The 26,987-nt window shown below is 46.4% G+C and overlaps 1 protein-coding gene across 1 annotated transcript in view; it reads right to left on the bottom strand.

Moving 5' to 3' along the window:
- Positions 1-26,472, bottom strand: part of PGP (phosphoglycolate phosphatase) — a 106,513-nt gene extending 80,041 nt beyond the window's left edge. Inside the window, exon 1 of the mRNA XM_069647346.1 lies at positions 25,441-26,472. Within this exon, the coding sequence (XP_069503447.1) occupies positions 25,441-26,038 (598 nt within the window). The 5' untranslated portion in view covers positions 26,039-26,472. The remainder of the gene's footprint in view (positions 1-25,440) is intronic.
- Between the last annotated feature and the right edge of the window lie 515 nt (positions 26,473-26,987).

Below are 26,987 nucleotides of genomic sequence, written 5' to 3' on the forward strand. Positions count from 1 at the left end.
GGAATACCTTCTTGGAGCAGCACTCCCCCGTATCCCGGACGCTACGCAGGACCTCCTATAGGCACCAATCTCCTCGGAGGAGGCGGATGAACCTATAAAATCACTGAAATCCCATGCGCCAGGCCCGGATGGCTACACAACCAGGTTCTACAGAGTCTTCAAGCTCCAGCTACTAGCCCCACTGGTACAGCTATTCAATTCCTTTAGAGAGACCGGTGCGATAACTCCATCTATGCAAGAGTCCATCACCATTTTGCTTCCCAAACCCGGAGGCAACCCGAGATGCCCAGCATCGTATAGGCCCATCGCTCTCCTAAACATTGATGCCAATATTTACTCCAAGATCCTGACAACTCGCCTAGCCCGCATCCCCCCAGACATAATTCAGCCCGACCAATGCGGCTTCCTGAAGAACCGATCTACGGCAGACAACATCCGCAGAGCTTTGAATTTGGTGGAACTAGCCACACATGGAGACAAAAAGATGGGGCTTATAGCGCTAGACGCAACCAAGGCATTCGACAAAGTGGACTGGACATTTATGAGGCTCACCCTGGAGTCGTTTGGATTGGGCCCGTAATTCTGCACGATGATTCTAGCCAACTACGAATCCCTCAGAACCCTACTCCGAATCAACAGCAATCTCTCGACCCCCATCTCGCTGACCTGCGGAACGAGACAGGAATGCCCGCTGTCCCCACTCCTATTTGCCCTGATCATGGAACCCTTCGCTCAACAAATTAGGTTGAACCACGCAATCAAGGGTCTCCAAGTAGGGACTTCGCACCATAAACTGGCCCTTTACGCGGATGACGTCTTGCTAACGATCACCGACCCCCGCAGATCGTTAACCCACGCCCTGGCCGAACTGAACGACTATGGAAGGGTCACAGGCTTTTCTATCAACTTTAATAAATCAACAGCGCTGGGAGTCGGACTCTCACCGAGAGAGCGAGAAGAGTTGATACCAATATGCCCGATCCAATGGAAGACGAAGGCTATCAACTACCTGGGGGTCCAGATCCCTGCCAAACCAACGGATGTCTACCGCGTGAATTTTCCCCCACTCTTCCAAGAACTACAGACCGATTTGAAGCGCTGGGCTTCCCAGGAGATCTCCCTAATGGGAAGGATCACTGCATGTAAAATGAACCTGCTTCCAAGATTTTTGTATGCATGCTCAGCCCTCCCGGTGCCGATACCGACCTCAGCACTCCAGAACCTACAGAGGAAGATGCTGCACTTTTCTGGAAGGGGAAAAAGCCAGAATACCAAAGGACTCAATGATGGGAAACCAAAACTTGGTGGCCTGGGAGTCCCAGACCTTCAGCAATACCAGGTGGCGGCCGAATTAGCGTGCACCCAGGCATGGCAAACAATTACAAATCGTCCTAAGTGGGTGGACCTGGAACAGTCACGTCTAGCTCTACCCCTACGCTTTCTCCCCCACATCTCACCGGCGACCAGACGGCCATGGCAGGAGCTATTGCTGTCCACCAGACATACTGTGGCCATTTGGGATAGGACGCTGAAGCAGAAGAAAGTCCCCAGGGGACTCAGCCCCTCATCCCCGGTCTTTATGAATCCTGCCTTTTCCCCGGGCTTGGCCCCCAGGAACTTCAAAAACTAGATTACGGGTGGCCTGGAGACCATAGGACAACTTTTCGAGGGAGGACAACTGCGCTCTTATGAACAATGTAAGGATAGCTTCCACCTTTAAGAAACGGACAGGTTCACTTACCTCTAACTGCGTCACTGGTGCTCCCACCTACAGATTCGTCAAGCGGCAACACGCCCGCCCACACCCATAGAACTCACTCTCGACGACCTTCCACTCCGAGGTAAGATCTCAACACTATACAAGCTCCTCCAAAAGGACTTTCTCACCTTCAAGTCCAGGGCCATGCGCAATAGGAGGCAGACTTGGGACACCCCATAGAGGACCAGTCCTGGGTGGACTTTTGGACCCGTACCCAATCAGCCTCCTCCTGTGTCACAAATAGGGAATGCACCCACAAAATCCTACTGAGATGGTACTATCCCCCCTTGAGACTGCACCACATGAATCAAGCGTTGGACCCGGCCTGCTGGAGACGATGCGGCCAGGTAGGATCCTTCTTCCACATGTGGTGGACCTGCCCCAAGGCCCAACCTTTCTGGAAAGAATGCCTGGCGGCCATTGCAGCAATGACACACATCACACTCCCACTAGAACCTGAACCTATCCTCTTAGGCACCCCGATTCCGGGGAGTTACCCGCGCAAGGGCCCCAAAGCTAGATTCTTATCGCACTGCTTGCTGGCGGGCAGAATAGTGGTGGCCCGTACATGGAAGTCGGTGGAGGGCCCGCTCCTGCCCTTGTGGTGGATGAAACTCTGGGATATACTCATTGTGGAGAAGGTGACTGCGGCCAGGGCAGGCTTTCTCCATCGCTTCCAGAACATTTGGAACCCGATCCTCGAATTTGATCATGACTTTCCAGCCTTAACAAAGCCTTAACATATAAACCCCAACTGGCCAGGAGGGTCTTGGACAGCTGGCCCGCCCCGCAGGAGCGAGAACAAGAGGAGGGAGACTGATCTACTAAATGAACTCAGAGGGGAAGGGGAAGCAATACTCTTGTGTGTTAATGCATTCCAAATGTCGATTGCAAATGTATGTAATGTTTCCTGCTTTGTTCAAAAATAAACATATTTAAAAAAAATTTAAAAAATAAGAATTGTTTAAAAAAAAAAAAAAAGATGGTCTGCTTGCCCCCCTAGCAGATTTAAAACTTGCGATAAGGGATCAACCTAAGGGACTAGAGGCAATGCAGGGGAACTGGGAAATAAAAGACGGGCAGCCCTCAAAACATTAACTACTACAGTAGAATCCCTTAGAGACGAAGTCTGGAGAAGACCAGGTTTAGAGGAAGGGGAGAGGCAGAGCTTCATGGAAAGAGTTTCATCAGATTTTAATGGCACCCCTCTCTCCGAATCAGTCATGGAGTGTTATGCATACAGGTTTTCGAAATGGCCGACGTACGTTTCTTGGAACCAAAAAACACAGAAGAATTAACCAAACGAGAGGCAGTGGACGGCGGGGTAGATTACTTCAAAACCCTGCTTTCCGAGGCGACCGGAGGTTGCCATGGAAGTTAGGTAACACGTTGATAAGGAGACGCAACTTTCATGCCGGATCACGGCGGTGATCATGTCATCTTAGCTACTTAACCCCGCCTCCCTGGTTGCTCAGTGCTTCTGATCAAGCATAATTCTTTTTGTGGTGCTACTCTTTTCTTGACTCTGGTTTTTGACTATCTGGTAACTTTGACCCTGGAATTGGACCCTACCTTGTTTTTGGGTCATCCCAGTCCGTTTAGGTAACTTTGTGCTCCTTCTGGTTTTTCTAACTCCTGCTTTCGCCTGTGGATTTCCGTGTTGCTTACTCTTTCAGTCTTTGTCTTTGCCCATGTGAGCTCCGACCCGGTTTTCAGTCTTTGTCTTTGCCCATGTGAGCTCCGACCCGGTTTTGCTTAAAGGACTCCCTTGGATAGTGTTGAAATCAAGTAACTTTTGGAATTCTGTTAGTACTCTCTTGTACTTGGGAAACAGCCTCAGCTGCACCGTGGGACAGCCTCCGCTGCGCCGCGGGACAGCATCCGCTGCACCGTGGGAAAGCATCCGCTGCGCCGCGAGACAGCCTCTGCTGCATCGTGGGACAGCATCCGCCGCACCGCGGGACAGCCTCCGCTGCACCGTGGGACAGCATCTGCTGTACCGTGGGATAGCATCCGCCGTACCGCGAGACAGCCTCCGCTGCGCCGGGGGACAGCATCCGCTGCACCGCGGGAGCTGGAACAACCGTTGTTGCATCGCAGAGATTCCTGCTTACATACGCTTTTTTGAACCAAACAGAGGTTTTGGTTTCCTCGCTTCATCTGTGTTATCTGCAATATAATTGAACAAAAACTCTTCATTTTTCGTGCTCCACCATGTTGGAATCCCCCTGGTAAGATTTACTGTGCAGTTACGTATTTTGTTGGCAGTTCTTTTTTTGTACAGAGTGAATTATAAAACATAGGGGTTGTTTGTTTTGCAGAATATTTCTACAAGATACGGCCAGTATTCAGATCGTGGTAGATCTTCTTAGGATCAGTTCTTTCACTGGTCAGGTTAGTGTGGGAGGAGTTTTAGTAGTTGCTTGAAGCCAGAAGGTATATTTGGATACTAATTGTGCTTCTTTCTTTCTACAGCCACGTTGGTCTCGGAGGGAAATCCAATCATCTTTCCATTAATTGATCCCTCTGTATGTGTGTTTGCACCATTCAGAGGGGTACATTGGTGGGAAGAATTATTCTTCTACACTACGGGGTCAAACCAGTGAAGAGGAATTCTGACATGGAGGAATTCATTCGGCTAGCAAAAACCTGGAATCTAGAAGAGGGAAGGGAGGCATCAAGTACACCCCATTTAGATCTAATAGAGGGTATCAGGGAGGAGCAGCCCCCTAAGGCAAATATAACCAATGGTAAAACAAAGAGAAAGAAGACAAAAGAAGCAGATGGTAAACAGGAGCTAATGCAACCTATAGTTCAGTCTCAAAAAACAAAAATCAGAAAACACCTAGGAAAAATAAATCTGCCACTGTCCAATTTGTTAGAGCTATTTCTACACCTAGATACCCGCCCAAAACAAACCAGACTTCATGGATAACCAACGAGCCAAAATGTAATCATTAAACTAAAGTAGGATGCAAATGGGTAAAGGAAATGGGGGGTGGGGGGAGTTAAGATGGGCAAAGGGAAAAGAAATGAGAAAGGTACCAAGAACTTGATAAAATGCTGCTCCAAAATGACTGTTGGGGTACAATGTCCCCAACGAAATCTCTGAGGATAGCTCCAATATTCCTACGCAGCAAGAAAGACAAGAACTATACCCCCGCAGTGATACCAATAGAATCACAAGATGGAACAGAGTCTAGCTCGGAGAATCACTCAATTAACACAGAGCCAACTTCAGTGATCCAAGAACCCGAAAAGAATAGAATACAATTGAGAGGGCAGAAGATTTAGCAACAGCTGAGCAATTTGAACTCGTTGAGGGATCTCCAGAGGATCAAAACTCAGAAAAGAGAACTAATGTAGTAGAGGACTCGGACTGCGCCCCGAACCCATTTGCGATTTTGAAAATCTGGATTAAACATACTAATTCGAGGAACAAATCTATGTTTCTTAATAGGAGTGGAATATTATCAATATTTCATCAAGTAGACAAGCTATTCCTCTTCTCCTCGCAGGGCATTGAGTACGTTAAATTTCCAGACCACAGTAGCTACAATATAACAACAGCGATAAGTCTGCAGTCACGTCTAGGAGTAAAAGCAATTCTAGCAGCTGTACCAGCTCCAAGGACTCTAGGAATAGAGGTATCGGAAAATTTGTTTCAAGAGCATGGCAGGAAATCAAATTCTACAGGAGCCAAACAAAGTTTTGAACTAGACAGGAGTTTAAAGTCTCAAAAAAACATGACCCCTAATATGAATGAGTTAGTGTCCACACAGAAATCCCCTCAATTGTGCACAAAGTCCCAAAACACTTGGTCTCTGGTTCCAGAGATAATTTCCGAGGTTCTTCATAAACTGGGACGGGCGGTGGAGCCGCTCTAACCACAAAAGAGCTAAAGTGGCTAGGTTGGAATACAAGGGGTTCCAGCTGCTTCAAAAATAAAGAAAAAGGGAGGAGATTTTTGGTAACAATGACATAGTAGCATTGCAAGAGACCTGGCTAAAACAAACATTTAAAACGCAGGGGTTCACAATAGTAGAACTAACTATACACAAAGGAAAGGATCGACCCGCCGGGTGGGGGGATGCCGATTGCACTAAGGAATTCAATCTTCTCAGGCTAGGAAATAATGAGCAATGAAACTCTGGGTATCTTAGCAATAGCAACTAAATTTAGGTTAGTTCAAATGGGAACGAAGCGTAATCCATATCTACTGGAACCCTGTTAATATCTCCTCTATCAGCCTTATTGTGTCACTTGGCTCGCATCCTAACCCAGTTAAAAAGCAAGGGGCAGGGAGTATAATCCTAACAGGTGATTGTAATGCAAAGTGCATTAAATCACAATCAGAGAAAGATCTCTGGAGGTAGCCCATGCTGAATGGCTGAGTGTGGCTGTCATTTTTAAAGAATTGGAATCTTTCTATGGCTAATGGCAACATCAGGGGGGGGTGTACCTACCGCAGCCTCTTGAAAGAGGGACAGGTAGTGGTCAACCATTGATTACTTATTCTTATCACAGGACCTCTTTATCCAGTATAAAGAATTCATCATCCAGTCAACCGCCTGGAGTGACCACCTTATGTTAACTGGCTCCTTCGAAGCAGCCACAAAAAGCACGGCTAATTGTTTATTCCCAGCGTTAAGGGTAAACACTGCAAAAAATATGTTAAAAGTTCAGAGGAGGTGAAATGTGCTTTAACAAAGTCCTTTCGAGTGGGGTTCGGGGTATAACAGTCCAAGAATCTCAATTCTTGCAGAATCCAACAACATTTGTACCGTTCCTGTGGGACAAACAGAGCCCCAAATTATCAGGGGAGTGGTCAGGGAAAACCCATCAGCATTCCTTATAAAAAACAAAAAAAGAGCACTGTGGAAAGATCTTTGCAGGTTAAATATCAGATATCTGGTGGAGAAGATTTGAATATGGAGCGCAGAAGGTTACGCCTCAAACATAGACAAGGGTCGAAATTCCAGAGGTATATTCTCGTCTAAAATGATGGAGAACAGATGCTAAGAGCTCTAAGGAAACAACTCCAGAAATGTTGCGGCCATAGTCAATAGGAGAAAGGAAAGGCAGGTAACCATCCATTGTAATGCTGTAGAGGAGCTGATTTGGGTGAAACATTTCAAGGCCCTATATGGGCCAGTGGAGGATTAACGGGAATTGGGACCAGCGAAAGGAATTTGGGCTCTCAACCTTACCACAGACCTAGTAAAGGAAGAAATAAAGAAATCCTCGGGATCTAGTGCCTCAGGGTCTAATGGTCTAACAAACCAGATTTTTTAATCGGATATTGCTCTATGGTCAAACATCTTATAAAGTCTCTTAAAATAAATAATTAAGTTAGAAACCCTCCCCGATTCCTGGACTTAGGCAATAATTATACCAATTTATAAGGGTGATGGGGCAGACCCGCTTATCTATCGCCCCCCTCCCTTCTTGATGCAGACAGTAACATTTTCACAGGCATTGTCGTGAAGGACCTAGAAATGTGGGTAAATAAACAGGGAAACCTTTTGAAGAACCAAATAGTGTTCAGATCAGGCCTGTTCACCACCTTGAATGGCCTGAATTTAAGCACATCATCATCAACATCCTTTCAGAAGGGTCGCCCTAGACTATTTGGAGTCTGGGTCGATCTTTCTCAAGCCGTTGACTCAGTCAATAGAGGTCATCTATGGCAGAAGCAGAGACAGTGGTGGCTTCCAGAATATCTGCTGGCAATAATCATTGAACTCCACAGAAATCCTTTTTGAGGATAATATTAGATGCTAAAGGTAACTTATCCTCCAGAATTCCAACTTTTAAAGAGAGTGAGACAAGGATGCATGGCAGCCCAATTCTTATTTAATCTGTATCTGGCTGATCTAGCCAGAAGCATGCAGGGGTAGGGCCTGGCAAGCCTAGTGAACTGGGTGGCATATGCAGATGAAATCGTTCTTTTGGACTATACACCCCCAAGGCATAAAATAAGCAGTGCCACATAGCAATTTGCTATGCAATTCTGTAGGTTTGCCAATTAAATTGACACTTGTATAGGAAATCTAGCTATTTAAGTTACCGTTTTCAATGAAAGCATGCTCACCATCCATTCCTTACTTGCAATGATCTCCACCTTCTTTTCTCTGTTCACTGCAAACTCAAGGGGGCTAATGGAGGGGGCAGCAGTAATAATTTCTGATCTCAACTGCCAAAGACCTGTGTAGGAGTCCTAGGCAAGATTTGATTCTTTTTCTACTAATTGCAAACCAGATGTAATCGGGATAATATGTTTATTAAGCTAACTATATCCTATCTGGCAAATACCACTATGTGATAACTATTTTAAAAAATACGGAAATGCAATTCTTCCTAAAAACCTAAGTTGTTACATAATGCATAATTAAAACACTACATTGTTGCCATGCTTTACAGTTGTTTAGGTTAGTGTATCTAAATCTGTTTCAACTATATTTCATTTTGTTGGGGAAGATTCATATTAACGAGTGGACACTTGAAAATGAACAGGAGTATTAAAAACAATGTTATTACAACATTGCTAATCAAATGGGTTGGTTTGCTAATCAAGACAAGTTTAATTAGCAAACTCTACTAATCAATTTCTAAAAACTAATTCATGCCTTGCACCTGTAGGGCTCCAGCATCTCCTGGATGCCCTGGGTTAGTTTGCCACATCTAACCTCAAAATTAACCCAGCCAAATCCAAAATAGTCATCTTCAAATGTCCTTTAACAAAGGAGCCCAATTTCACCTGAAGAATTTCTGGTCAAGTAGTGGCAATTGGAAAGGAGGTTTTATATCTAGGATTTAATATCCGCTCCTTCCTTTCACAGGGGTATGTTGAGGGCATAATGGAGGGTAAATTAACCCAACTACGGAGTCAAATGAAGAAACATCAACTCTGTTCTGTAAATTCTCGTTAGTACCACTAATTCATTATATCAGTAAAGTGATCCCTAGCTTAATAAATGGAATAGACGTCAATCCTGCCATTAATGCAAGAAATTGGGATAGGCTTGAGGGTCTATTGTGGAAAAACATCTTAAGACTCCCTCAATCTCTGCCTATCTCGACTCCGAGGTATGAACTGGGCCTATTAGCCCTCCGATGGCATATGGAGTGGAGAATATTGTCGATCTTCAGACTTTTCAAGGAACCACAAGAGAATACCCTATATAATGATCTGAAACCGGAATTAGCTAAAAACAATAACATCTTTTTTGTCCGGCCTGGCTAACCATGCCCAAAACATTTGGCAAGTCTGTGAATGCAAAATCGTTGATCTAATTGAAAATTCAATGCATGTAAAAAAGCGACAAAAGAAAGGATTGGATATTAACTATTGATGCAATGAGATCAAAAAAAGATCAAATTCCAATTTGGTATGCGACAAACCACAGGGCTTCCTACCAAGATACCCAACTCGTTTTCCGAATTCTAGGAGGTAGGAATGATTTCCTTATGTTCAGAGTAAATTTACCACCCACAAGGGAAATCCTCCACTCTAGATCTAAGGACCTGTACACTGATAACCTATGCCAAAGGTGTGATCTGGGGCCTACTAAGACCTTAAGACACATGCTGATAGATTGCCCTACTAATACATAGGGTGGTCAAGCTCTCGAGCTTCATAGATGAGGATTGGTGGCTCAACATTCAAGCTTTTTGGGATTGTCTACGATCAGGGAAAGAATGTTTTCTAACTAATCAAGTAGTAGGAACTCCTGCATTATCTCGAGCTCCTAAAGTGAAATGTTTAGAATTTTATTTTACTCAATTTTCTTTCTTTATTTGGTACACTATTTCCCGGTCTGTATTACTATCAAATAAGAATGAGATGGGATTCCAAGATGGCGGCGATGAGGAGAGGACGTGCGTGAGCGGAGCTCCGTCCTCTCCCCCAACTGCCGCGCCAATAAAGAAATATTTTTTTATTTTTATTTTATTTCTTTTTTATTGCGTTTAACCATTTGAGGTTTTTACAACATTTAAAATTCAGCGTTCTCTTGTTTTATGTATTTTATGTACTACTTAGGCCACCAGTTTCGATGGAACGATTACTAAGGAACCATTTGCAGGTTGCAGGCTGTTTGCCGAGTTTGCTCTTTTTAAGGCTACGACCAGGAGTTTTGCTGCCGTCGTGGACCATCTGGCTGAGTCACCTGCAATTAGACGGTACCATCCAGTTTCTTCATCTAGTACTGACGGATGAGATATAAGTGGTGCCAAGTACGCTTGTCTCTCCGAAGATAATGCTGGACAGGACATGAGGAGGTGTCTTAGTGTTTCTACTTGATCAGGGTTTTCAAAGAGACGGCAGTCCGATAATGAAGATAGCGATCTATTGGCCAAGATTTCCCTGGTTTGGAGCAAGTTTAACCAAGCTCGCATGTAGGTTTTTCTTAGTTCTTTATCCGGGAATTTTTCACAATACTTTAGTGGAGCTTTTAGTTTGTTAACGCCTGGTGGTAGATGTTTTAATGATTTGTACGGCAGAATCTTCTCATTAGTGATGATCCAGTCTTGTTGTTCTATTTCCATCTTGCCTGGATTTTTGATCAGAACCTCCTCAGTACAGGCTACTTCTTCTAGTATGGCTTGAAGTTGCCTGACCCAGGCGTTGAGTGGTTTACAACCTCCTTTCTTAATTTCAGTGGCAACCACCTGAAAAACTGGTGGCGAACTGGGTAGCAAGATTTTTCTGTACAACTGAATAGCACTTTGGTCCACCACTGAGGCAAAGAAATAGAATATCGCTGTTTATGGTCCCGCAACCCCCCCTCCCCCCGAAGGCTGGAGGTGTGGAGCAACTGCGGAGCTGTGGAATCGGGTCCGCCGCGGCCCCGCCGACTCTGGGACGGCGACGAGAGAGGGAGCGGGGGCGGGCAGCTCCTAACGTCAGACACAGCGGGAGAGACTGCAAGGCAGCGGGGGGCGCGGACCACCTGAGCGGGGGCCCAGTCCCCTAAACAACACCCGATCCGCATGGGGAATCAGGGACAGCTGACGGAGCACACACAACACCCGTAAAACACGGACAGCGGGTGGAGGAGTTCGCCGCCCCCCGCGGAAAGACGGAGAAGAAGGGTGTTACATACCCTCAAGCGCCGCAAGGAGACCGCCATCAGAACAGGCCTAGTGGAGGAAGTGCCGCACAGCGACCAGATCTGCAGGAAGCGGTGGAAGCAGCCGGCGGGCGACACAGAGGTGATCGGGAGCAGAAGGTTCGCCGTGGGACATTCAGAACAATGACAGAGGTCAGAGCAAGAACCACAACGACGCAATACATCAGCACTCTCCAGAATACGGCAACAGAGGGAGACCCAACAGCGGAGCGGCCCAAGCTGACGGAGGCAGCGCACTAGGGGACACTGATCCTCCCCCACATTAGAAGGTACAATACGAATTGGGCAGCAGCAGGGGATTTGCAGGAGGGGCGGAAAGGGAGAAAAAAGTGAACAAAACGGCTCCAACAAAGATGGGCGCACAAGGACTGTAGAGCAGCACAAGGAGAGGTAGAACCCCCGAGGGGGAGGGGCAAAAGATAAACGCACAAGACCTTTAGAGGGGAAGAAACCCCTCATGCCCTGCCCTCCCCCCCTGGAAAGGGGACCTCAAGCACCAAACACTGGGGCTCCCATCCGCCGCACTGCAGGGCTCTTATCGCCTCACAAAGAACATCCCACTAGAGACACGGGAGTGCAAAGATAAGACCCCGCTTGAACGAATAGTCCAAACCGCACGTGTGGCACCTAGCAGGGACGAAATACACGTCCGGACAGCCGCAACAGGAGAAACCAGGGGGAACACAGTGGCAGAGTAACCCAACCCATACCTGCATCTATGTCCAGATCTAGGGGAAAAACTGTGCCTCATTCTCAACCGTCACCTCAGAGAAAAAAAAAAGCAGTGCCTCCCTCAGCAATCTCAACGAGGAAAAAGAATCAAGAGCGCCAGAGTGCAGGAAACATTGAGACAGAGCCGGGAGAAATGGCAACAAAAGAAGACATGAAAAAGTGGTTTGCGGAATTCCAGGTACAGTTCATGGCCAATGTGCAGACTCAGTTTGAAACTATAATAACAGACATGAGAACTATTGTACAAGAGCTCAAGACAGAGTTAACTTCTATGGGGGAGAGAACAGACACACTGGAGAAAATCACGCAAAATCTGGATGAAGAGGTGCAACAACAGGCGGAAGTCCAGGAGCAACTGCTGAGACGGACCCACAACCTAGAATTGCAATGTGAAGATTTGGAAAACCGTTCGAGGAGGGCAAACATAAAAATGAAAACATGTCAGAAACGGTGGAAGAAAGAGACTTGAAAGAAGCAGTCCAACAGGTATTCAAGGACATCCTGGACGCTAGCGAGGAAGAAGAAATCGCAATAGACAGAATACATAGAGTGGGCCCCAAGAGGACAGGGGAACCAGGTGCAAGACCCTCCGATGTATTGGTGGCCTTATCCTTCTACCCTCAAAAAGAACAAATCCTCCGGCGAGCGCGGACAATGGAGCATATACGAATGAATGGGGAGGACATCCAACTATATCAGGACCTGGGACAGTCCACACTGCAGAAACGAAGAGAAATTGGCCCAGTGGTAAAGGAACTCTCGTTGAAACAAATTAGATACAAGTGGAACTTCCCATGTGGGAGGGGAAACAAAGAAGGGTAACAACATGTGAGGAAGGGAAGCAAACACTGGGAATACAGGAACTAGAAGGACTTAGCTAAAGAGGACGGTCAGAAAAATTCACCCAGCGAAAATTAGAATGGGAATGGCAGAGGAATCACAAGGTAAAAGGGCCTCAACTAAAGGAGTGAGAATCCAGTAGAAAAAAACAAACACAAGAGTCTTCGAAATCCACAGATCCAGGGACACCCCCAATCTGCACAGCAATCTAACAGTAACGGGGAGAGCGGGACCAATAAACACAGGGGCGGCAGGGGGAGGGATAGAGTGATTACTTGGGAACCGGAGGGGTTTTAGTATACCCACAAGTCATCCCTGAGATTTAGTGGCTATGGCGTAGACGGCGCAATGCCAGAGCGGTCAGAGGAACCAGAGTCCACCTCAGGGCAGTTTAGGGGGGCGGGGGGAGAGTTGTTCGAGCAGGTTGGGGGTTACTCAGGTTGGGGGAAGGTACACTCGTGGGAATTACCAAGCGTATTTAGACTCTGTCTAAAGTATCTGGAAGCAAATTTCCAAAACAGAAAAATGGGGATATAAATACTAACATATAACATTCGAAGCCTCAATTCACCGGTCAAAAGGAAGAAAGTGGAAGCTTTTTTAAGACAAGGGAAATATGATATACTGATGCACCAAGAAACCCATACGGGGACAAGATAAGAATAAAATTAAACTAAAAGGCTACAATGTGATCCTGCAGGCTAACACGCTCAAGAAAAGAGCAAGGGTCATGATAGCATTACGCGACTCCCTCAACCCTCAGAAACTCCAAACAGAAGGAGATAAACAGGGGAGATTCTTATTTATTAACACAAAAATTTACGGAATCCCTATCACCCTAGCATCAATATATGCTCCGAACTCCGGCCAGGACGGTTTTTTTAAAGACACATTAGACAAATTGGAAAAATTTGCAGGGGGGGGGAATCATTATGGGAGGAGATTTGAATATAGCGTGGGATCCGAACCGAGACAGATCAGGGCCCAGACATCAGGGTCAAGGAACCCCATCAAAGGCTTTAAAAAAAGAAAATGTCTTACCTATCCCTGGAAGATGTATGGAGGCATGCCAACCCCACCCAGCAGGGATACACATATTTTTCGCATGTATATGGGACAATGTCCAGGATAGATTATCTATGGGTCACGACGGGCCTATTAGGCAAAATAGGAATCGAATATAGGATCCATCTTGTTATCAGACCATGCCGCCCTCTGGGTAGAGATAGCCCTACTTCACAAATCACCGGGGATGTGGAATTGGCGGCTTCCGGAGGAGATAATTAGGGACCCAGTGTTAGGAAACACACTGCAAGAACATATCACAGAATACCTAGAAATAAACAATCTTCCAGAAATCTCCATAGAAACACAACGGGAGGCTCTAAAAGCAGTCACCCGGGGACACTTAATAGCCCTAAAGACTCAAAGGGAGAAACAAACGCCCAATGGGAAAGGGAATTAGAGGAGAACATAGCAAAAATCCAGGCAGAACTTACTCAGAAATCCACCCCGAAGCTGCACAAAGCACTCAGACACGTCCAAGGCCAGCTAGACTCTCGCCGCACGAAGAAAGCAGAAAGGCACCTGCTAAGACTGAAGCACTGGTATTATGTTAAAGCCAATAAAGCTGACACATATCTGGCTAGACAACTTAAAGGGCAAAAACAAGAGAGGACGGTAAAGGCGTTGAAGGATGAGGGAGTGGAAAGAAAGACACAAACGGAAGAGATAGGCCAAATATTTGCACAATCTTACCAGCAGTTATAAACATCTGACCAACTAGACGAGAGTCTGCAAACTACATACCTGAACGGCATCGATCTCCCAACGGTATCGGAAATGGATAGACAAATGCTAGGTGAGGAAATCACGCAGGAAGAAGTCATGTTAGCTATTAGGGATCTACCAAGGAACAAGGCTCCAGGCCCTGACGGTTTCACCGCGCAATTCTATAAGTCATAAGGATATACTCGTTCCTATACTCACGAACTTAATTAATTCCTTTAAGAATAAGGGGGACATTACTAGATGAATGAATGAAGCTAAGATGCTAGTTCTCCAAAAACCGGAAAAAGACCCTCAGCTCCCTAGTTCCTATCGTCCCATTGCCCTGATAAATCAAGAGGCTAAGTTATACACTAAGATACTGGCCTCCAGACTTAAACAAGTACTCCCGAACCTAATCCACCAAGATCAAGCGGGTTTCGTCCCAGGTAGACAGACATATGACAACATTAAGAGAGTAGTCCACCTCGTGGAAAAATCGGGTATCAAGCAATCTCCTGAGATAGTTCTCGCAATGGAGCAGAAAAAGCGTTCGACCAAGTACAGTGGTCACTCCTATTTAATACACTATGGAAGATGGGGGTGGTGGAAACATACATCCAGATGGTAAAAGCAAACTACAACTCCCCCAATATACGTGTAGCAGTGAACGGGAGCCTAACGGACAAGATACATATTAGAAACGGGACGAAACAAGGGTGCCCGCTCTCCCCACTCTTATACACCATTTTCCTAGAACCATTGCTGGAAAGGATAAGGGCCAACACAGACATTAAGGGCATAGATATGGCAGGATATTCCCACAAAATAGCAGTTTATGCAGACGATATGCTGGTAACCCTGGGGGATCCGGAGCATTCTCTCCCACGGTTGATGCAGGAAATCGACACATTCGGAGCACTTTTGGGCCTGAAAAATAATAGACAGAAATCGGAACTCTTAGCTCTGGCAGGAGACACCGCACAAACCCAAAAAATGGCGGAGGCATTACATTCCAAAATGGCGAAAACTGGGGTGAAATACCTGGGAATAACACTGACAGGGAAAATACAAGACTTATTTACACAGAACTACCCCGCAATCCTGCAACAAATTCAACGGGAAACTACAAGATGGAATCCCCTATCAATATCATGGTGGGGCAGGATAATGGTAAGTAAAATGACTATACTCCCAAGGCTGTTATATCTATTCCAGGCCCTTCCAAGCAGAATCCCATCATCCTTCTTCAGAGCACTAACACAAACCATCATTAATTATATATGGCAGGGGAAACCCCGAGAGTATCTAGGACAGTTCTCACAGCCCCAAGAAGTGAAGGTGGGTGTGCACTCCCACATTTCAAGAAGTACTACGATGCAGTCCAGCTGTGGGTGCTGAAAGAATGGATACAAGTCGAATCACAGAAATTATGGGCAGCCCAGGACAGAGCGGTAGCGACAACTCACACCAGACATATGCTCTGGGTAGGGAAGAAACACAGCCACCCAAATGTACAAATCAGTGAAATCATGAAGGCAGCACTAGAGATATGGGACAATGCCACACAGAAAGGAACACTAACAAAAGATCCGGCTCCCTTCATACCTCTCTTTGGAAATCCCGAATTCCCACCAGGGCTCGAGAAAGGGGCGTTCCAGAAATGGGAGGAAGCAGGTTGTAAAATGGTTGCAGATATGCACGAAGATTAACGCATAAGATAATATGAGGACTGCACATCTTTGCTAAAACTCAATACCACTGACACATTTAGGTACGACTATCACTGGTTGGACACGCCGAGAATCAAAGAAGCAGTGTCAAGGGAGCTAACCCCGTGTGAAAAATACATTATGACGAACACAAGTTCAAAAAAATGTGTCTCCATCACCTATAACACTACTATAGAAGAAGTGAAATGGAACTACATCAAAAGATGGGACCGCACGTTAAACAACCCCATGACCAAAGGGCATTGGGAATACATATGGAAAATGATCCCAAAATTGACAACAGCGATTCAAACAAAAGAGATGTGGATGAAAATCCTATTGCAATGGCACTACACACCGGAAAGGCTTAGTCAAATGTTTCGGAATTCCTCAAAAAAATGCTGGAGGGGCTGTGGAATCGAAGGAACTTGGAGACACATATGGTGGGATTGCCCAAAAATACAACAATTCTGGGGAGAAATCAAGGCACATATGAACTCGATGTTCCTGACAATGGGAACCATAGGAGAAGAGATATGGATGTGCGGACTGTGGAGCCCCAGGGACAAACCACACATCAGGACACAAAAAAGGAATTTTATGGGACTTCTCATAGGCGCATGGCTGGAATTGGCCCATAAATTGAAACAGAAGCATCCGCCTATGCCTATAGATTGGATAAGGAGGGTATGGACTCATGTGGCAATGGAAAGGCTAACCTACAACATACAAGGGGCCCATCAGAAATTTTGAGAAGAATGGGGCGAAACCCTGCAATACCTCCAGAGTGACTATATGGAACAATGGTGCCCACACAGGATAAGGATTTTGGACATGTTTAATTAAGAAAACCAGGAGGAATTCCGCAGACAGGAAGACAGAAAGATGCAGACATTCCCAGGGTGCGGGGGAGGGGGGCTTTTAGGGAAGTTGAAAATGTTGCAAATAATATGTTGTAAAACCAATAAAAATATATATTAAAAAAAATAATAAGAATGAGATATGTATCAGTTTATTTATTGTATATCGATTTTAACTGCTTTGTACTTTGTGAAAAGTTGAATCCTTTTTTTACTAAAACACAATAATTTTTTTTTTAAAAAGGGGAGGGAGGGTTGGAAAGTGGTTATTAAGTCGTCAAGGCCAAATCAGGATCTTGGTGGTGTTAGCCCTTTTGTTGTGTTGGAGTGGGACCAAAGAGGGATTGGAGCAGTGCAATCTGTCCAGGTGATCAGGGGAAATGGGGGGAGACTTTTAGTAAAAGGTGTGGGAAAGGGGAGAGGAAACTAGGAATAACGCTCTGGACTTGGGAGGCACCGCGTTTCTGTGTCAGAACAGAATGGTGTAAGGTTGTCATTTTTTGGGGTGCCACTGTGTGCATAAGGATATTGTGAGTTCCTTGCAGGATTTGTGGGTTTTGGAGGTTGGGTAGGAAAGACCCCGATGGGGTGCATTACTTTTAAGACTGTGGCAATTCGTTTTAGGGGTAGTAAAGTGCATGAGCATGTGTATTAGAGGTTACAGCACTTTAGGGTGAAGCCTTATGTTTCCGGCCCCTCTTTGGTGTTATAAATGTCCATAGTATGGACATGTGGCGTAATCTTGTAGGAAGGAGAGGAGATAAAATGTGGTGGTCCCCATGACATCAAAGACTGTGTTTCTGTCAGTGCGCCGAAGTTCTCCAACTGTGGTGGTAACCACATACCTTCCTTTAGGGGTTGTGCTACACAAGTGGAGGCTTGGAAGGTTGTGAATACGAAGGTGAGCCATAATATCAGCTATGCTGCTGCAGTTAAGAGGGTGCAGGAGGAGCAGGTGGACGTGACTGGTAGCCCTGCAGCATAGGTGGAGGAGAGACATACTTTGGGGGATGGTGGGGTGTTTGGTGGGGGAGTCTATCAAAATGGAGGATTTGCAGTGCTTTATTATTGCGACTATCAATATGACGGCCAAGTGTCAATCAAAATCTGACAGGTTGCAGGCTGTGGTGAGGGCTGCAAAAATGTATTTGCAGATTGGAAATATCCCTGAAAAGGATGTCCACACGCCGATGAGTGGTGGTGACGTCTTCCGCGAGTTCAGGGGTTTAGGAATGTGGCAATGGAATGCGAGGAGTCTATTAGCAAATGGGCAGGAGCTGAAGGAGGAGTTGTTGAGGGTGGGTGATGTCGGCAGGAGGCTTGGTTGAGAGATGGTATTAACTTCCACTTTCCAGGATAAGTGATGTATCGGAAAGATAGAGCAGTCGGTTGAGGGGGTGGGAGGAGTCAGCAATTTGGTGAAGAATTGTATAGGGGCATTGCAGCAAGCGTTGGTGCATGTTATCAGATATGTTTTCTGTGGTGACTTTAATTGTCACAATACACTACGGAACAGTCCTGTGATGGATGTGAATGGGGCTAAACTTGAGGTGTGGGCTGATGACTGCAGGCTTGTATTACTGAACTCACCAGAACATACGAGGACTGATATTCATATGGGTATGGAGTCTTGCCTTGATTTGACCTGGGTCTCGGTTTCTTTGGTCTTCAAGTCCCCCATCATTGCCCTAAAACCTACTAACTGTAAAGGCGACACCTGTCCTGCGCACTTCATTAAACTATGCGCACCCACTCTCACCTCCATCATCACTGATTGCATTAACACATTCTTCACCATCAACCTTGTCCAGCAAACATCAAAAGCAGCATGGATAACCCCCCCCTCTGCAAGAAACACACACTTGACCCACTAATTACTACCAACTATCGGCCTATTACCACAGTCCCTTTCCTTTTGAAGATAAAAGATTGTGTAGCATACTCACAAATCCAATCCTCCTTCCTTTAGCTCAACCACCTCCTTGGCTCTAGACAATCAGGTTTCTGCACCAAACAGCACGGAAACCGCTCTCTGGACCTAAAAATCCAGATGGACAGCATACGTGACACTGGAAATCTAAGCATTCTACTGCTTCTAGATTTGTCTGCAGCATTTAACGTAGTTGACCACAAACAATGGTGCCAAAACCTCTGCTACAATTTTCACTTCTCACCTGAAGCCAAGTCCTGGATACAATCCTTCCTATACGATTGTACCACCAGAGTCTTCATCAGCAAAGAGGTAGCCAATCCCATTCCAGTGCCACTCGGGAGTCCCCCAAGGCTCCTGCCTCTCACCTACACTATACAATACTTATACTAAACCCCTCTTTGATCTCTTAAACTCAATGGGTATCACGTACACAAACTTTGCTGATGTCTTTATCCCCATCACCGGCCATTACGCTTAGGACACCACCACAATCAACAAAATCTTCAGATCCATTCAAAACTGGATGGCTATAGAGCCTCTGTCTAAATAATGACAAACAAAGAGCTCCTCATTGTGGGCTTCCCCTCTCAAATAAAAGCACTTGACAGCAGCTACTCTTCCATCTGCATTGATGGCATAGCAATCCCAGTCCTCAAACAGGTGAAAACAATGGGAGTTTACCTGGATGCCGAGCTGTCAATGTCCAAACAGATTAACACGCCATCTACCTCCACAGCCTACACCTCCAGACTCATATCCCTGAGTAGACAATTCCTATCACCTGATAACTGTCTGGCACGAGCGCTAATACTATCCAAACTGGACTACTGCAATGCGCTCCTTCTGGGCACATCAGTCTCTAACCTATCCAAACTGCAGCTTCTACAAAACAAAGCCCTTCGAGCTGCCATTCTACTAAAATGCAGCGACCACATCTCTGCCACCAGACGCGATGCCCACTGGTTGCCCAAAGCTCAGATTGTCTTCAAAACACTTACCCTGGTTCATAAATGAATCTACGAAGAAGCTCTGCCTTACCTAAATGACTATCATTCGGAAAACACCTACTCGCACCCTAAGATCCAGCTCCAGCCTCTCTCTTGTCACTCCCCGTTACAAAAGTAAAAGGGCAGGAGGCTCCAACTTTGCAATTTCTGTCCCACCCTCTGGAACTCTCTACCCTCTTCCATGAGAAATGACCAATCCTAAAACAAATTAAAAGAATTTGTCAAAACCTAGCTTTTTGATAAATACAACTAACCAGTTTTTGCTATTACTGTATCACTGTATGACTACTCACTGATTCACTTACTGCCTGTAACAAACGCTCCGATACCCCTGGATTTGGGCGTTACACAAATGCCATAAATAAATAAAGTGTGTGTGGAAGTTGAGGTCGGATGGGGAGTGACCATGGCTCTATCTCTCTTGAGGTTAATGCTAGGGTGGTGAAGTCGACAAGTACTGCCCCGCAGGGATGTAACATACAAAATATGGATTGGGTGAAGTTTGGGGAGGGATGCAGTAGGTTGATGGGTGGTCTGGAGGATGGTGGCACCCAGCAGTTACAGTTGCCAGCTACTATGGATGATTTGGATTTGGCACTGGTACTCCTCTTTCAGAGAGTTGCGGCAGACCTGGCTCTGGTTCGGGGTAAACTCTTCAGGAAACCTGAGGTCCCATGGTGGTCATTAGACTATACAGTGGATGTACGGGATAGGAAGAGGAAATGGCAGAAGGCCATGCGATCTAAGGCGGTGGAGGACATTATGGTGTATAAAAAGGTCAGGGCACTAGTGTAGAGGGTGATTTGGTTTCATAAGAGGGCATATTGAAGGACTTATTGTGGAACTATTTCTGGTGACACTAGTATGTAGCGGGTATGTGCGGTCTGTATGAATATATCCTTTACTATGAGCGAGTTGTGGGATGCTTTGAAGGGGTGTAGGGATTCTAGTCCGGTGAGGATGGGGTGTGTTATGTTTATTTACAGCATTTTCCGGATGTCTGTCTGTTGCTGGTGTTGCGGTTGTTCAATATGGTGTGGGATAACGGTACATTGTCCAGCGGGTGGAAGAGGGCTGTCATCCTGCTGATGCTGAAACTGGGGAAGCTGGCTGGCTGGCTCTTGTGGGTCCTATCGGACCATTGCTTGGACGTCAGTTTTGGGTAAGGTGATGGAAAAAATATGTGGTCGGTTGGTGTTCTTTTTGGAGTCGGAGCAACGGCTGAGTATGTTTGAGCATGGGTTTCATAATGTAGATCGGTAATGGATGCTGTGGTTGCTTTGGCGACAGACGTTGAGGAGGCCTTGTCCTGCCGGGACATGGTGGGTGTGATTTTTGTAGATATGGAGAGGAGGGTAGCTCTATGCGCTTTCGGTGAAAGGTGTAAAGGGGAAACTGTATTCTTCGGTTAAGGATTTTCTGGAGAATAGGATGTTTCGAGTGCAAGTTAGGGAAGCTTTATGCCGGGAGTTTCCAATGGAGAATGGGACGCCTCAGTGCAGTGTTGTAAGCTCTTATCCTGTTTAATGTGGCGGTGGATGGTCTTATAGAGGGGGTTCACAAGAGTGGTTGTGAGGTTGGATTGTATGCGGATGATGGGAGTTATTTGGGTGAGAGGCAAGGTTGATGAAGTGATTCAAGGGAGATTGCGGAAGACTTTGGATGTTATGGAAGCCTGGTGTCAGAAATGGGGTTATACGTTGTCCTCCTCCAAATGGTATGTATGTTGTTTGGACCTTAAGTTGAGAGGGGATCTATTGGCATGGGTGTCAGAATTTCAGTATCTTAGTGTACTTTTAGATGCATGGCTGTCTTGAAAGTTACAAGTGGAGAGGACGGTGGCCAAGTGTAAAGGGCGGCTTAATTTGTTGAGGACAGTGTCCGGTCAGGAGTGGGGTGGAGGACAAAGGAATATGAGAATGTTATATGTAGGAATGGTGAGGAGCATGTTGGAGATTGAGGTTCAACTGCATGGTGGTTATAGTCAGACTCAGCTTGGTATGTTGGATGGTGTCCAGGCGAGGGTGTTGAGGATTGGGACGGGGATGGTTAGGTCGTCGCCTACCGAGGCTGTGTTAAGTGTTGGCAGGGATGTGGACATTGGATTTGAGAAGGGAGGAGCAGAGTGCTAAATATTGGTTGAAATGTAAATCCCTGTGTGTGTGGCACCATGTGAAGAAGTGCCTGGTGGTTCATTGGTTGCATGCCTATAAAAGTGGGAGTTGGGAGAGGAAAGGGGATACTTATGTGTTTCATGCCTACAGGCTGGTGAAAGGTTTGGGGGTGGAGGAGTTGTGTATGGTGGAGAATGTGGACAGGGTGATGTTGCCTTTCTGAATACTGCGTGACCCAAAATTCTGTCTGGACTCGGCGAAGGTGGTGGTCAAAAAAAGTGTTGATCGGGGGAGATTAGGAGACTTGCGTTGCAGCAGTGAAAGGGACATTTGGTGCCCAAGTGTATACTGACGGTTCCAGTGATCCAGAGTGGGTCAGAGGTGGCATAGCCTCCTACTTTGGGGAGGAAGAGGAGTTTTGGATGGCTAGGCTGTTGGATAATGTATCCATTTGCACGGCAGAGTTAATGGCTTTTAATATGGCAGTGATTAGGATTATGGAGAAGCAGTTGGCTAGGGTTGTGGTGTTCGTGGACTCCATGAGTGCATGGTTAGCTATCAAGGATAGGAATGCTGATGGACATAGTCATGCTTATAAGACAGCAGTTGGAGGAGTGAATTGTGGGGGTATGGTGGTGGAGCTGGCTTGGGTTCCCAGCCATTGTGGGGTTTTGGGTCACGAATTGGCTGACAGGGCTGCGTATGAGGCCACTATGAGGGGGAGCAGTAGATGTAGAAGTCCCCCTACAGTGTTGTTGAGGTGCAGGTCGGGGTTTGTGGCTATTAAGGGAATGTGGCACAAACGTCGAGATATGAGCTTGAAGGGTCGGCAGTTGTATGCAGTGCACAGGAAGGTGTGGGTTCAGATTCGAGACAATATTGAATCGCCTCAGGGTGGGTCATGCAGGGTGGAGGTGTATGATGGGTACAGTTGCCTCTGAAGAATGGGAGGCTTGTGGTTGCCTGGAGACAGTGGCTCGCTATATGTTGGACTGTGTGTGCAGAAGGAGTTGCTTAGAGCCAGTATGAGTGGCAATGGTGTGGTTGTGCAGGGGTTAGCGGATTTGTTGTTTGAAAAAACGGTTTGAGGATAAGCAGAGCAGGTTTCTTCTTCAGTTTGTGTGGGAGACTGCGAAGTGGGCAGAGATTTAGAGGCTGTGCTTGGCCGATTCTTATGGTGAGCATTATCTATCCAGAAGGAAATCGACAGCTCCAGATTTCTGGAGCCAACACAAGAAGAGAGGGGGAGTGGCTAGGGAGAGCTGGCCAATACAAAAGGAGGGACATTTAAGCAGGAAACGGGAGGTGTGGGTTATCTATGAGGTCAGTGGAGTTGGAGTACCAAGAGACGAACAGGAGTTAGGAAGGAGCAATGTATTTTAGAGGCGTTGAGGAGAAGGTGGGGAATGGTTTTGTGACAAGGGTTCTGCAGTGTGAATGAGCATGACTGAGAAATGAGTGAAGGCCGATTATTTAGCACAGGGAGTTGTGACGTGACTGAGTGAAAGAAGGATGTGTTGCAGGGTGTAACAGTGGCGGGTGGAGCACAGTCGGGGCAGGAGTAGCAAAGGAGTGAGTGAACAGGCCTAAACCCCTGGGTAAGTGTAAGGCACTACTTATATGCGTAGAATTGATGTGGCAAGATACTTTATGGTTGGCTAGTAGCTTGCAACTTTAATTTTGTATCCCTGTTGTTGTGAATTCAATACTTTTTTCCTCCTTTTTGAAAACACTCATAAAAACTTCATAACGCCACTGTACTTTAAGGGGTGATGGGGTGGGCAATGCCTAATAGGGGACAGATGTCGCAGTGCTTATTCTACTGTATACAGGGGAACCAAGTATGATGGAGGGCAGACGCACAACGCCATTGAGCTGGCCAGGCTCCCCCCCCTCCCTACCCCCTGAAATTTGAGAAGAGGGTCGGAGCTTTTCGTTACTCAGAGAGGGGAGAGAAGCCTTTCCTAATACCGGAGGCTTTAAAGTGTTAGTGTTCGTGCAGGAAAATGTATTTACACAAACACAGCAAAACTTTAAAGCTGCTATTTTCAGGAAAGGCTTCCATCAGCACACTGCCTTACAAAAATGAAATGCACACATCAGCCCCTTCTCCAAGGATGCAAGCGAACATATAACAACATGTGTGTTCTTTCACATCCGAGGGGAGGGGGCTGATGTGCACACTTGCTTTTGTTAGGCGGAGAGGCGAGGGAAGCCCTTTCTGAAACTAGCAGTGTGAAAGGGCGCAAGTTAGCTCATTATGTATGTATACATGCGTGCAAGGAGTGTGTATGTAATGTAAGCATGAATAAGTGTGTGAGAATGAGTGATGTATGGGGGGGCTGAGTGCGCAAGTAAATGAGCGAGTGAATAGTCAATGGGATGTTTAAATGAGTGAGTAAATGTGAGCGAGTGTGTTTGCTTATGTGTAATTCTCGACCGAGGAGCTGATTCTGGCGTGTAGAGGGTGGGAGGTGTGGTAGTTAGTAGGAGAGGGACGGGTGGCGTGCTTCTTCTTCTTACTGATAGATTTGTATCCATCAGCAGTGATCTTTGGATACTGAGGCTTGAGCCTCATTACTCCATCTTCTCTGGTTGAGTGTATAGGCGTGGGTTAGAATTCTGCTTGGTCTGTGTGGACTTGTCACAGAAGGGCTGGTTTCACAGGGTCTTCGCAATGATGTGCCGCGGGTAGCGGTCGAAGGGGTTTGCAGTGGTGGCAGTGAGTCTTCTGATCAGAGGGTTCAGGTTCTGATCCAGTCCTTGGCAGACGTTCTTACTCAGCTTCGCTAGATGTTCGTCCAACATCTCGATGTCCAAGTCTCTGTGAATGTCTGCTATCCTTCTGAAGATTGGTGCTCCAGAGGATATCCGCAGGGACTTGTTCTGGATTATCTGAAGACTCTTCCGGTGTCGCTCATGGCAGGTCATCCATGCTAGGGAGACATACGTCAGGGTAGGTCTGATGATTGCCTTGTAGACGTTGATCTTTGTCCGGGGGGCCATGGACTTGGTCTTCAGGAGTGGGTACAATGCTGCCATCTTTCCTGTTGCCACTGCTGAGTATTCTTGATGTGGCTCCCACTACTCTACTCTGATGTCGGATCTGTTCCTGCAGGAGTCTTGTGAGCGTGTTTTACTTCTGCAGGAGATCAGGCGTGCAGGGACAGGTGGGGAAAGGGTGATATGATATATGGGCTCCCTGCACATTGGGGGTAGAACAGAGGGGTGGGGCCTAAGTTTGCCCCACCGCTTTCTAGATTGGCCCCGCCCATAACCAGTTAGCCCCCCTGTCCCGAAATGTAGGTTTCGTTGCACTACAGTTGGAGGGCGACTGTGCTAATCGTGCCTGGTTTGATTGTGTTTCAAGGGCTCAATAATCCAGAATGCTGCCATACAAAACCATCCGTTTCAACAGTTTTGTTTTTACCACTACCCTTATGAAGAGAGCCTGCACTTTTTCAACACATACATATATATGTTTTACTGGGGCAAAACGAGCATGACATGTTTAAAACAGACATGCACATTATCTGGGGAATGCAAATTGGTCCATAAAGTCTCAATGTATCTTTGTCATACCTGGAATGGCTCGTCCTCCTTCCAACGGTAGCCGAGTGTCTGTGTTGGTTGCAAGGAAGAGGCAGGTGGGGTTCCGCAGGTAACCTAGAGCCCTGGTGAGCTTCATGTAGCTGAAGTGCTCGTCAAAGCCTACCACGACGGCTCTCACTTCAGGGTCGCAACTTACATTCGCCCATTCGTTCATCCCACCAGTGACGAGGTCTGGTCCAGGCCCCAGGTAGGGAATGCCCACAGCCGCAAACTCTTGGCTCAGCGCCTTGCCACCAATCAGATAGACCTTGCCATCCAGCTTGGCGATCTTGCGCAGGTAGATGGCTGTGCAGAAGGCAGTACCAAATACCTCCTCCTTCTCGACAACAAAGCCCATTTTTGACAACTTCTCAGCGTACATTTCCCGAGTCTTAGTGCTGTTGTTGGTAATGAAAAAAACCTGCTTTCCTGCCCGTTTCAGTCCATTGATGACTTCTGGAGCCCCTGGGATCACTTGGTCCCCACGCCATATGACCCCATCGCAGTCGAAGAGCACTGTGTCTACTGCACCCGACAAAAAGTCTTTTGCGGCAGCCCCAGCTAGTCGTACGCACTTGGAGGAAGCCATGGCCACCTGTCCTCTCGGAAAAAGTCAATGTCAGGTTATTAATAGAGCTCGCAGTACCACCGTCCACCGAGTTGCCAAGCACTCCCAAATTTGCAAATGGCTCAAGTGAAGTACAAGGGAATAAAGTAGCTTGCCCGAGAAAACACAACGTAATCAATCGGTTAGGCAGATAGCAGCAGATCTACCTCTGTTATAGTCAACAATTCAGCAGCTATGGCGGCACGTCTCGCAGGCAAATAAAATGTGTCCCTCTTTACAGAGCATTATGTTAGACTTTGCTTTTAAAGAAAGTAATCTTTACTGAACTACGGGGCACCGGTAACAAAAATTAAAAGGAGAGTAATAAGCAGTGCCGGCTAGGAAGTGACTGAGTGAATAGTTTCCGTTAGAGGAACGGACCAAGGCTGCGTCACCACATGATGAGACGTTACAGTCCTTGCAACAAACGTCAAGCAAGCATTTCGTGATCTATGTACGTCGCGTTACGTTCCGTGCAGACTATGACCTACACCACCAACTCGTGATCGTTTTATTAGCGGGAACGGAAACCAGGGAGTGGACTCGTGTACATGCAGTCATAGCCATCCATATAAAAGAAAGAGGAACCTAGTCCGTTCCCTGTGAATTATCAGGCGTTTGTTTGTTTGTTTGTTTATTCATTGGTAATGCACACCTAACCCTTAAGTAGCTGGGCGCAACAGTTACAAGGATACTTGAAGCTTAGTTACAGGATACAGATAAGTACATGAAACATAAACATATGTATTACATACAGGTTAGATAGGGTACACACACAATCAGGGCTTACATAATGGGAAAGGTGGGGATTTATGTTCAATTTCGAACTTTTTGTCCTTTATCTTGAGAGGTCATTCAACACGGTCTAGTTGTGGGCTATGTAAAGGGGCCGGTCAGAATCATGTGGCTTATAAACAAAGGTCTGTGCTGT

Source organism: Ambystoma mexicanum, chromosome 2q (genome assembly GCF_040938575.1).
Source record: "Ambystoma mexicanum isolate Mex_15411 chromosome 2q, UKY_AmexF1_1, whole genome shotgun sequence".
NCBI classification, from domain to species: Eukaryota; Metazoa; Chordata; class Amphibia; order Caudata; family Ambystomatidae; genus Ambystoma; species Ambystoma mexicanum.